The sequence below is a fragment of the Dama dama genome, chromosome 18 (genome assembly GCF_033118175.1).
Source record: "Dama dama isolate Ldn47 chromosome 18, ASM3311817v1, whole genome shotgun sequence".
In the NCBI taxonomy this organism is placed as follows: domain Eukaryota; kingdom Metazoa; phylum Chordata; class Mammalia; order Artiodactyla; family Cervidae; genus Dama; species Dama dama.
This window is the reverse complement of record NC_083698.1, coordinates 88,845,737-88,858,317: the sequence shown is the minus strand read 5'-3', so window position 1 is coordinate 88,858,317 and position 12,581 is coordinate 88,845,737. Positions and strand designations below refer to the sequence as shown.

At 37.8% G+C, this 12,581-nt stretch overlaps 1 protein-coding gene across 4 annotated transcripts in view; it reads right to left on the bottom strand.

Annotated features, from left to right (window-relative positions):
• AHCYL2 (adenosylhomocysteinase like 2) overlaps positions 1-12,581 on the bottom strand; it is a 180,122-nt gene that overhangs the window by 8,436 nt on the left and 159,105 nt on the right. For all 4 annotated transcript variants that reach the window (XM_061165765.1, XM_061165766.1, XM_061165767.1 and 1 more), the window contains exons 9-12: positions 11,319-11,382; positions 10,750-10,838; positions 7,369-7,439; positions 5,142-5,236 (exon numbers count right to left, since the gene is read on the bottom strand). In XM_061165765.1, the coding sequence (XP_061021748.1) occupies positions 5,142-5,236; positions 7,369-7,439; positions 10,750-10,838; positions 11,319-11,382 (319 nt within the window). The remainder of the gene's footprint in view (positions 1-5,141; positions 5,237-7,368; positions 7,440-10,749; positions 10,839-11,318; positions 11,383-12,581) is intronic.

The window sequence follows — 12,581 nt, the reverse complement described above, 5'->3', positions numbered from 1 at the left end:
TCTGGACCATTTCTTTATTAGGTAAATGGGAAATATAAAATCTGTTGAGATGTCAAGTTTCATAAATTAGTTCAACTTTTCTAGAGGGCAATTTGGCAGTAGCTAGCAAAATTATTTATTTACCTAATCTTTGCCCAATCAAATTCACTTCTGGTTTCTATCTTATAGAAATACTTGTTCAAGTTCAGAAATATAAGTGCCCAAGAATGTTTAGCCCAACATTACTTGTAATAGCAAAAAATGTATATCAACATGGGAATGGCTAAGTAAATCAGGATAATTCCATACAATGGAATATAATGTAATTCTTAAAAAAAATTAGTAGATCTGTATTTGTTAACAAGAAAACTATACATTATTGTTAAGCGAAAAAAATCTAGTTGTAGAAATAATATACTATAATCTCAATTTTGTAAATTTTTTACTTCTTTAATATATATTTGTCAATATATTGCTTGAATTTTAAATTAAGCAAGCAGAGAATTTTAAAGAGAAATTTTATAAACAAACACTGTAAATAGAATTAAAAAAGAATTTGAATAAATAGGCCTTTTTGGGAAGTGAAGGATATACAAAGTAATTCCTTAGCTTTCAGAAATATTACCATGGAGGACAATAACTATATAGAGACAAGAGATACTCATTGGTAACACAGGTAACTTTTTCATTGAGATAATGGGACTTAAAGTATTTCAAGTTCTTAGTGTTTTATATTCCTAATCTTCCACGGGACAAGCAATCCTTGTGAGTGGAAGTAAAGAGCCAACACAATGACGATAAGAGTCTCTTGTTTTAGGAAGTATTCCCTGAAAAAAAAGGTATGGTGGAATTAAGAAATGGGAACTTCTTAGGAACATCATAAAATGATCAATGTTTAGTAGAGGCGACTTATGACAGAACTGGGATGGCTATGATGCAAGCAAAAGACCTGAGGATTTCAAATGGTGTTTGAAGAGAAACTTGGTTAAGTGACCCCTGGCACTGCCCAGGCGACTCCAATAATCTACTGAAGTCTATTTGCCGTTCACACTTCTTGAGAGAAGCATTTCCTATGGCTAGCAATTTTACAAGAATTTCGCTTAAAGACATCCAATGCCTTTTCTGTGAACTTATAGTCACTAAGCAATCTACCAGGAAAAAGACTCCCTATGCTCACTCCCTTCCCAAACTAGGTGTACATCCCACTGTAAAGCCAAGAACAACTGTGGTTCTTGTCCTGTGAAGCATGGAGTTGGTAGCAAGTCTCAGGTGGTAATTCTTTGGCTGGCAAAAACTTTCAAAGCATGTGCCCATAATTGTTTAGCTACTTGAACTGTGAAGCTTACAATCATACAGGCTGTCTGTGTGACACATATGGATAAGCAGGTCTCTTTTCAAGAGAAAGGAAGTATGTGAAAGAAAGACTTGGCCAAAAGGCAGCTGAGAGCACAATCTCCATCATAGGTTTCCTGAGTATTCATGGTCTTATTTTTCAGAAAATAACATAGGTTTCCAACTCTTTCCATGAGTGATTCCATCTTAAAAATGCAGCAGTCAACGTTTCAAGGTTAGGTTAACTGTAAATTCTTTCACACAAAAAAAGACCCTTACATTTTTTATCACTAAAAAATCTGGATAAAAATTTACCAAACCACTCTCCTTTGCAGTTTTGCTGAGTTAACTTACAGTGATTCTCCTCTCTTTTTATCACACTCTGCATCCAGTCCATGTAGCAAATCCCATTGCTACACAATATATCACTTCTTCACAATATACTGCTACCTTCACATCACTTCTAACCACCTCCATTGTTTATCCATCTAACCCAAGCTACTACCTTCTGTTGCTGGAAATACTGAAAAGAGTTTTCTATCATCCCTGTCACTACTCAAGCTCCATAAGTGTTTTTGTCATATAACAGCCAGGGTACTTTTTTAAAACATAAGTCAGATTTCATCAGTCATCCGCTCAAAACCTTCCAATGGCTTCTCTTGTACAAAGAATAAAATCTAAAGTCTGAGCCATGGCTTATCTCCTCGTTGCCTGCCTCTTATTCTCATCCCCTTATCCATTCTGTTCTTGCCACAATGGCATCTTTTATGTTCCTCAAACACACCAAGCACTCTTTTCTGTTCCTCAAACACATCAAACACGTTTCTACCTCATGGTCTTTACTCATTATCCTCGCTGAATAGTCATTCAAGCTTTGTGCAAATGTTATCTCCTCAAAGAGTCTTCTTTGATCGCCCTAACTAAACAGCATCCTCAATGCACTCATCTTTCTGTTTTACTTCAGTATTAGGCATTAACTGACATTAACTGTCTGTTTAGTTACTGTTTCCCACACCAGAATATAAGCTCTAAGAAAGCAAGCATATTGTTCACTGCTACTTCTTCAGCCAATTAGTACTAAGCACAGAGCAGAGCAAGAACTCAACACAAATTTACTAAGGAGTGAATGAACATTCTGGAATCCATGATTACTTGAGTTTGCTATTTCCTTAAATTTCATTTATGTGCCCAGTGACACTACCATTGAAGATAGAGTAAACTTTTCCAAAGTGATTCTAAACATCCCCCTTTCTGGATCATTTAGCCGAGTCATATATTTTCTGCTAAGAAAGCACAAGGACAGTTGAAAGATGGTTCTTGGTAAGTATCAGTGGCAGATACTGGGGCCTACCTAGCAACACCTAAGTAGGTTTAGTCTCAGTGCAGCAGCTAGGGTGATCCTTTTAAAATTAAAGAAGTTATCCTTTTAAAACAGAAGTCATAAATCCGACAGTGGTTCTCTACTCTCAGAACACATCAGGAACTCTCATATTGGCCTCTGAGGTCCTATAAGAACTGGCTCATCACATCTCTGACCTCATTTCCACTCTTCCCTGCCCCATGCTCTTCAGCTCCAGTCACACTGGCCTTATTGTTGATCCTCAGACTAGGCAACTCATGCCTTAGGGAATTTGCTCTGGCAGTTCCGCCTCTGGAAATGTCCTTCACCCAAAAGTCAACATGGCTAATTCCTTCAGCTTTGCTCAACCATCATCTCTGTGATGAGGCTCACCTTGATCCCTCTGTTTAAAGTCACAGCCTAGCACTCTTGATTCCCCTTACCATGCTCTACTTTTTCTTTTTAGCCCCTGGGGCTTTCACATTCTATAAATTTTACTTATTATGTTTATTGTCCTTCTTCTCACTAAAATACAAGCTCTTTGAGGGCAGGAATCTTCTCCTGTTTTGTGCACTGATCTCAAATATCTAGAATAGCACCTGGCATAGAGCAATCATACAATAAATATTTATGATTGAGGGTAAAGAGTCTCTTGGCCTTTATTCTGAGAAATTACCATGTCTGGACTGCCTTTGGAGAAGAGATTACCAACAGAATTTGATTAATATAAAAAGCATGAGGAGATAATAGTGTAACACAGAAAAACAGGGAATTCCCTGGTGGTCCAGTGGTCAGGACTCAGTGTTTCACAGCTGGGGCCTGGCTTCAATCCCATAAGCCGCACCCCATGACCAAAGAAAGAAAACACAAGCCCAACCAACCAAAAAGAATACCCTAAACAAACAAACAAACAAATACAGAAAAACAAAGACAAAAACACTGGACAAGAAGTTAAAAAAAACCTGGATTCTGGGCTCCAATTTCATTTTTGACTCAATGACTATGACTGAACAATACACTTAAGTCTTTAGTTTCCCATCTGAAAATCAAGAATAATAATAATGCCTCGTGGGGTGGTAAGAAGATGAAATGAAATAAATTAAAAATATAAAAATTACATGACTACATTTGGAATTATCTTTATTTTAGAGCTTCTTAAGGGTTTGGAAGGGAAAATTTCTCCCTTTTCCCTTACTCAGAAGGTTTCTCCTCAGGGCTCAAAGTATGACCACTTCCCTTTAAGCTTTTTCATCTGGGGTCTGTATCAATCCAGAAAAAGACAATCATAGGCTAGACAGTTTAGAAATATTAATATCTTTGACCACTTAATAAAGGGGCAGTATCACACAAAAGTAAAACTTAACCAAAAACAAGAAAACCTCCAAACCAAAAAAACCCCCACAAACCTCAAAAATAAAAACTAAACAAATTACTCATTATAAGCAAAATATCATGGTAAGACAAAGTAATGGAGTCACGCCACTCAAAAACCTCAAGGGTAGAAAGAGGCTCTGGTAGGTTGTTTTTTCCCCAGCTATTTTTAATAACAGAAGAATAGAACACAGAGTTAAAAAGAGAAACCATTTAAAATAGATGTCCAACAAGCTCCCAGTATATCCACTGATCCTTACCTGGCATGCTGAAGCTCAATCAGAGCAGCTCTCAGTGGAGATGAAAGCATGCTTTGCTTGAGCCATTTACAGAGAGAAATATAGCTGTGCCAGAAAAGTGCCAGAAAAATTTAAAACCAGAGGCAAAGTCACACTGAGAGATACTTTGGTAAGTCTGAAAAGAAATAAATAGCACTTCTATTAACTATTACTTGGGCAACTTGGTAGGACCAAGTGTTCTGTTGGATCGGAAAATTTTTGATGACTATAATAAAATTAGAGAATCAAGGTGATAGATTTTTCAGGTTTGAGGAACACATACTACTGAACTGATTTTGACACCTGGAGATCCAATACTATAGTTTGGAAAATATGTTAAGGGAAGAGTTAGTACCATGAAAGAGGGAGAGAAAAAAAGAAACCACAATATTTGATAGACACAGTCAATCTTAAGCAGTGTTCTCATTCCAGCCTATAGACTTCTCGGCCTTGACTTGTTTCCTTAGACCAAGCTACTTGTCTCGCTTTTATAGCAAATTCAAATATCCCCCAAATACTGACTAGCATACTGATTCACATTTATTATATCCTTTTTTGCTCTTAATCCTAAACACAAAGATGAAATGGCTTACAGTACAAGTAGGCATCAAGCTTAGGTAGAAAACCAATAATTTGAAATGATTAAGTTGAGAGGAAGAAGCTTTGTAGAATCCATACTCACAGGCCAAAAGGCTAGTGAGTGAACAGACTGTGAACAGCTCTGCCAGTACAGTCATGTTTAGGATGGCTGGTGACCCTGCTTCTTCTTCTTCTTCTAGTTTATGTTTCTTGGGAAAGAGAGAAAAAATAAAAGCCCCCAGTGATGAGTCACTTGATCTTACCACGTCAATCTCCGTGTTTGAATGTCCCATGTTACAAACGATGCAGCTATTCTTCATACGATCTAAATGCTCTCTGGTTACCACATTCTTATTACCTTAAAAACAGAAGAGATATCCACATGAAAAGGAATGAAGTTCAACTCTTTCTCATACCATATGTAAACTGAACTTAAAATGTGTCAGAGGCTGAAATTTAAGAGTTAAAACTATAAAACTCTAAGCAAAGCATGGGAATAAATCTTTGTGACCTGGGTTAGACAATGGTTTCTTAGATAATAATACCTAAAGCACAAGTAACCAAAGGAAAAAATAAACTGACTACATTGAAATTAAAAACTATGTGCTGCAAATGATACCAATAAGAAAATGAATTGACAACCTACACAAAGGGACAAAATACTTGCAAATCATATATATGATAAAAACTCTTAGAGATCAATAATAAAATTTCTACAGAACTCTTACAACTCAAAAATAAAATGACAACTCATTTTTTAAAAAAAGTTTTTGGCCACAGCATGTGGCATGCAGGATCTTAGCTCTCCAACCAAGGGTCAAACCCTGCCTGCATTGGGCGCTCCCCTGCATTGGAAGCACAGAATCTTAAACCCTGGACCACTGGGGAAGTCCAAAAGACAACTCATTTTAAAAATGAGTAAAGGATCTGAATAAACATTTTCAAAAGATGTACAAAAATGTGTTGACATGCACATGCAAAGATGCAAATCAATACCACAATGACACAGCACTTCACACATACTAGGATGGCTAAAATCTAAAAATCAGAAAGTAATAAGTGTTGACAAGGATGTGGAGAAACTGTAACTCATGCATTGTTGGCAGGATATAAAATAATGTAGTTACTTTGGAAGGTTTGGCATTTCCTCAAAATGTTAAAAGTAGAGTTATCATATGATCCACTTGTAGGTATACATCCAAAAGAACTAAAGACATGTTCACAACAAACTTGCATAAAGTGTTCATAGCAGCATTGTTCATAATAGCCAAAAAGTAAAAACAACCCAAGTGTCCATCAACTGAAGAATGAACATCACTGAAATGTGATATAATCTTAAAATGGAATGTTATCCAGCAATCAAAAGGAATGAAACACTGATACATGCTACAACATGCATGAAAGATGAAAATATTATGCTAGGGAAAAAATGCCAGTCACAAAAGAAAAATATATTGTATGATTGTTTATATGAAATATCCAGAATAGGCAAATCTATAGTGACACAAAATTTAATGGTAGCCTAGGGCTTGGGAAAGGTGGAGGGTAGAAAGAGGAGTGACTGCTAATGATGTAAGATTTCTTTTGGGGATGATAAAAAATGTTGTGGAATTAGATAATGAGATGTTGTACAACTTTAGTAAAAATCACCGAACTGTATACTTTAAAAGGTGATTTTTATGGTATGTAAATACATCTCAATAAAAAAATTAGATTCTCATGGTTGTATGACCCTGTGAATTTGCTAGAAAACATTGAATTGTACACTTACAGTGGGTGAAATGTATGGTAAATGAATTACATGTCAATAAAGTTACTTACAAAGAAAAGAGATCGAGGAGTTGATGTGAAACAAGAACAGTTTCTTATGGTCCCTCTTTGCCCCCAGCTCTCCCTTAGGCTATAAATAATAGTTTTATTCTTAAATATTCTGATTTTCATCCTTTAAAATAGAGTTATAAAAGAAATGCAATATTCCAATGGAAAGATAATAGTATGTATCTCAGTATAAGGAAAGTAGCTGTATCTCATTACTCTCTAAAACTCAAAACCTACCTCTTTGGAAATTAACACAGCTACCTTGCCCACTTTCTCCAACCATGAGAAATTTTGCTCTAGCCTTGCTTTAGTTATAAGGACTAGAAAGAAATACACATCACTTTTGGAAGTAAAAAAATTTTTAAAACGTACAAATTTAAGGTCTGGCTTCCCAAATAAAACTCTTTGGTAGCCATCTGCTAGGTAGCTGAGGATGGATAGAGATATAAAACAGTTAAAAGGGCTAGAGAGAAACTTTCCTCTAGGGATGACCTAATGGTACACTTTTGGTCAGAGCTCTAAAGAGGTTAGAAGAACAGAAAAGATTGGTTTTGTGGACTACTATCTCTGGCTTTCAGAGTTTGGTTTTGTTTAGAGCATTTCCAGTCATTTTTCACTTGTTCCATGCAAGTGTTCCCAAATGCCATCCCATTGTATGTGTCACAATCATACCTGTACAGGTAATAACAATATCCACTTGTCGGATGACCTCATTCAATTTCACCAGTCGAAATCCATCCATACTGTAGAAATAAAGTATGATCAGTTAACCTAAATAGGCAGCTGGGAAACCTTCTGCCACATAACCTCAAAAGCTAGTATCCAAGTTGCTTTGGTACCTACATCACTTTTTGATATGGCTGGACTATTCTTAGCAGTGAAAAATTCAAACTGCTTCCTTAGTTCACATAGGACAGAAATAAAAGGTTCTTTCTACCACTGGGACCTAATTCTTCCTGATAATAGAGAGACAGGGTTAACTGTGAAACCCCAATCAATTTCTAGAAAGTGTCATTTTACTTGAACCCAGTACCCCACTGAAACTGCTCTCTCCAAGATCATCAATGATCTCCTAAGATGCCAAAAGCAAATTTTTCTTAAGACTCTAATATTACTTGATTTCCTCTGTTACATTAAACATTATTTGCCTTCTTAAAACTCTATTGTCCTGGAGTCCATGATGCTGTTTTCTCTTGGTTTTCCTACTTTTCTGATTGCTCCTTCTTGATTTCAGTCAATCCTTAAATGTTGGTACTCTGTGGGGTGCTCTTTTCCTCTCTTCTTTCAGCACTTATCCACTCCTGCCCCTTGGATACAAATGATGCCTCACAGGTGGCTTATTTTCACATTGATATCTTTAGCTTAGATCTCTCCAAAGCGTCAGAGCCATGGATCAAATTATCCACTGGATAGCTCCTCCTCCGGAGAAGGCAATGGCACCCCACTCCAGTACTCTTGCCTGGAAAATCCCGTGGATGGAGGAGCCTGGTAGGCTGTAGTCCATGGGGTCGCTAAGAGTCGGACACGACTAAGCAACTTCACTTTAACTTTTCACTTTCACTCACTGGAGAAGGAAATGGCAACCCACTCCAGTGTTCTTGCCTGGAGAATCCCAGAGACGGGGGAGCCTGGTGGGCTGACATCTATGGGGTCGCACAGAGTCGGACACGACTGAAGTGACTTAGCAGCAGCAGCAGCAGCTCCTCCTCATGTCCCACAAGGACCTCAAACTTATTATCTTCCCCACACCACCAAGCCTATCTGTCTCTTCTGTATTTTCTACCAACCCTATCTATCTCTTCTTCTATATTTTCTGTCTTAACCAAGAGCATTGCTGTTCACCCAACTCTAAGAGTCAAACTATAATGTCCCAGCCTACTGCCTCTCCCTAGTTAAAACTGTCACCAAATTGAGTTGATTCTTTTTCCTTAATTCCTTAAAACCTCTTTAATCTATACCGACTCAATACACATGAGTTTGAACAAACTCCAGGGGATAGTGAAGGACAGGGAAGCCTAGTCCATGAGGTCACAAAGAGTCAGAAATGACTTAGTGACTTAACAACAATCTATTCCCTCTTCTCTATACAAGTAGGCCTGACATTCAGATTGTATTATTCCTTGCTCTGGTAGACTCTGGCCCAATCTCATTGCCTCTAAGTTTATGTCTAATTCATTTTGCAGAGTGATTTCCTGAAATGCAGTCTGGATCATGTCACTTGTTTGCTTAAAATATTAATACTTCATTGAGATTGCTTGGTATCAGGATAAGACAGGAAGACTTGAGTTGATATATGTGGGCAGCTCCATTGAGATACTTCTAGCTTCTTAAATATAAACATGTCATGCTCTTTCCTTCCTAGGTGACCCTTGAAAATGTTCCCTGTACCTGGAACTTACTTTCAAACTAAGAAGTCACTTAAAACAAGTTTCAAGACTCAGCTCTATTGACACCTCTTTCTACCCTGCCCTGCCTTGCTCTTTTATTTATTTTTAATGGTCATTTTTTTTTTAAATTGGAAGTTTTTAAATCTCCTGCTCTTTAGTTAGATATTTCTTCTTTGTGGCCCTACAGAAGCATGTGCTGTTTATCTCTATCATTGCCCTTATTACACTGCACGGTGGTTACTTGTCTGTGTGCTTCTGAAAGCAGGAATTTGTTTCATTCTTCTACTCATCCTATTCATCCTCACCACAGAGCAGAATACCTAACACAGAATAAGTGCTCAATTCAAGTTTATAAGGTAGTTTGAATCAGTATCTCAATCAGTATTAAAGCATGTTTAGGTTTCTCTGATAAACCCTGAAAGTTTAGAATGGTGACAGTTCCCCTTGTGTGCTGGAGCCTTGACTTAGACAAAGTCAACAACTCTGTTGGGCAAAACTGTGGGTTGATGGCTAGCATATGTGAGGAGTGGTAGGCTAGGGGAAATGTCATACCTCATCTATCGTGGGTACCTTCCTCGGGCGGGTTAACGGTAAAGACTGGGGGGTTATTCAGGCTACAGACATGCGGACTGTGCAGTTGTTTTCAGGGACAGTGTGCTAAGTTGGCCAAAAAGTTCATTTCATTTTTTTGTAAGATTTTACCCAATATTTCTATCCTGCTGAGGGGGGCAGGAGACAATTTTAATAAGTTACCACTTAGTGGGCATTTATTATGTGACAGCCCCTCTACACTTTGCACAGTTATATATTTATTATATAATGTATGTGTTAGTCATTTAGTCATGTTCGACTCTTTGTGACACCATGGACTGTAGCCCACCAGGCTCCTCTGGTCCATAGGATTCTCCAAGTAAGAATACTGGAGTGGGTAGCCATTTCCTTCTCCAGGGGATCTTCTCGACCCAGGGATTGAACCTGGGTCTCCTGCACTGCAGGCAGATTCTTTACCATCTGAGCCACCGGAAGCATTATCATATGTAAAAATTATAGAATTATTTTCTGAACTTTCATAATTGAGGTAGATAAGATTACATACAATTTACAGATGAGAGAGGAACTATTTTTTTAATTTTAACTTTGGAATCATTTCAAGCTTAAGAATTATAAGCACAGTACAAACAACTCCTATGTATCCTTCAATCAGAGTTAGTAGATTTTACCCTTCACTTGATTTGTCTGACATTTCTTCCTGATCACACTGAGGTGATGCATCTGGGGGAGGCGTGTGACAGAAGTGCTCATTTGGGTGCATCACTTTGGAAAGGATCTGATGCCAGCCTATTTCTTTTTTGATCATTGTTTTCAAAGGGAGAGGGATGGCATGTGGAGCTGGGAAGGGGCTACCTGTTTTTTGACTCAAGGCGTCCCCTGTTATTGCTTCCACAGGAGTTCCAAATTCTAGCTTCCCTGATAGTCTCTGTTCTCCCAGAGCAGAGCTCCTAGAACTTTGAAAGATGGGTGCTTACAGTTAATATCAGCCTCTCAGGATCCAGGCCCCTCCAAGAGAAAATGTTGCGTTAACTAGGCCATTCTTTGGAGGCAGTGACAAGATCACATGTTAGACAGTGCTGCAAAGGAAAAAGCAGATCTCCTTATGCATGCTTACCAGGCTTGAAGAGCGCAGATGGGGTCGATCTCAGTCACGTACACAATGGAGCCCATAGCTTTCAAGGCAGCACAGCACCCCTTCCCGACCTGGAGAGAGGAGAAAGAACTCGTGATAAGGAAAGTCACGAAGAAAACAGCTCCTCAAAGCTTCTGGTGAAGTGTACCCCCCTTTCCGCCCCCAAAGGAAATTTCACTGAATAGATTCATGGTTGGGGGACAATAGGAAAAAAAATAAATGAATGCATTTCATAAACAAACTCCTCAGCCCTGCTTAGCACATGCATGTGCACAAGTACACCCACACTCACGATTTATAATCAAAACACAAGCTAAAAGAACATCGCAAACAGCACACTGGAACAGTCAGAAAATCAACTTAAGGAAAAAATAGCAAAAATGCAAAGGGAAAAAGCAAGATTGTACTTTAACTAGAGGGCTTCTGAAATTACTTTTTTCCCATTTAAAATGGTAAATGAATGTAGTTTGATGTCTACAGAAATGAAAAATTCTAGTATATTTCCGCAAAATACATTTTAAATTCCCAATAACTGAAAGATTAAACCTTACCTCTCCATAGCCACAGACCACCACCTGCTTCCCACCAAACATCATGTCTGTTGTTCTTTTAAGTCTATGGGGGAAGAAAAATTGAATCAGAAAAATCTCTAGTTTCTCCCTTAAGATTAGATTCAGTCCCTTTGTTTTCATGGTGGGTTTTTTTTTTTTTTGGTTTGGGTTTTTGTTTTGAATGTTGAAAGTAAGCCTGGTTTCCATTCTAAAGAAACTATTTAATGACTATAAAGAAAAGTTCAATAAAATATGCATTTTCTTACTCCATGCTATCCAATCAGTTCCATCTACATGTGAGGGTTTTTTCTTTTTTTTCCCTTGTCCTGGAAGTGGTGCAAAAGGGAAGAAGCTATAGACCACAAAGTAACTTTTAAACATAAAAGCAATATATATTTATTATATAACATTTAGAATATATAATATTTGGAAATAAAGATTAAAAAGTAAATAAAAATAATGTAATTTTATTTAGGAGGTGACAAAGCTCTGGCTTAATGTAAACTTTCTAGCTTACTGAATGAGATACATAAAATATAATGCTGATAAATGAGTCCTATATTTAATAATATCAGAATGGCCAATAGGTCCCACATTAATTCAGGTAGGGTAACAGGCAACAAGGTGGAGAAGAGCCATGAAACATGCCAACATTGACTGCATAAGCACTTTTTCCGGGCTGAGTCCTTTTCAGATGTGTTCTACTTCTTTGTCTCTGAGTCTCTATGAGGCTAGAATAAAGGTCCTTAATGTTTTCAGGCTCTCTTGGAAGAAGTTGTAGGAGTAGTTTCTGGTTTCTCTTTAGGTCTGGTTGATCTCCCTTCTCTAGGAAGCCCTGGCTAGGCAGAAGAAACTTTTCAACTAAAACCTGCCATTCTGAGACAGTTCTGACAAATATCTATGGGTCTTTCTACTCATCTATCTGGTTAACCTCTCCTGTTGAAAAGAGTCTAAAAATCCCCCAAGGGAAAGTAGAAATCTATCTTTTTAATGACTTGACAACTCCACTCACTAGGAACTAGAATAACTCTATGAACCCCGATGAGACTCAGTAACTATCAATTAAGTGCAGAGGCAATTTCTGTTGAGTGATGAGGGTAACTCTGGCTTGGTGACAACCATATTCAAAAGTCATGGCTTAGAATGGTCCTGGACTGGCTCAGCACCAACAAGGAAATCACTAGTGCCTGTGGTGTTCCAAACTGCCTGACGTTCAGACTAGTAATGTGGCCCACAGGCCGCCCTTTCTTCACTTTTCCATTA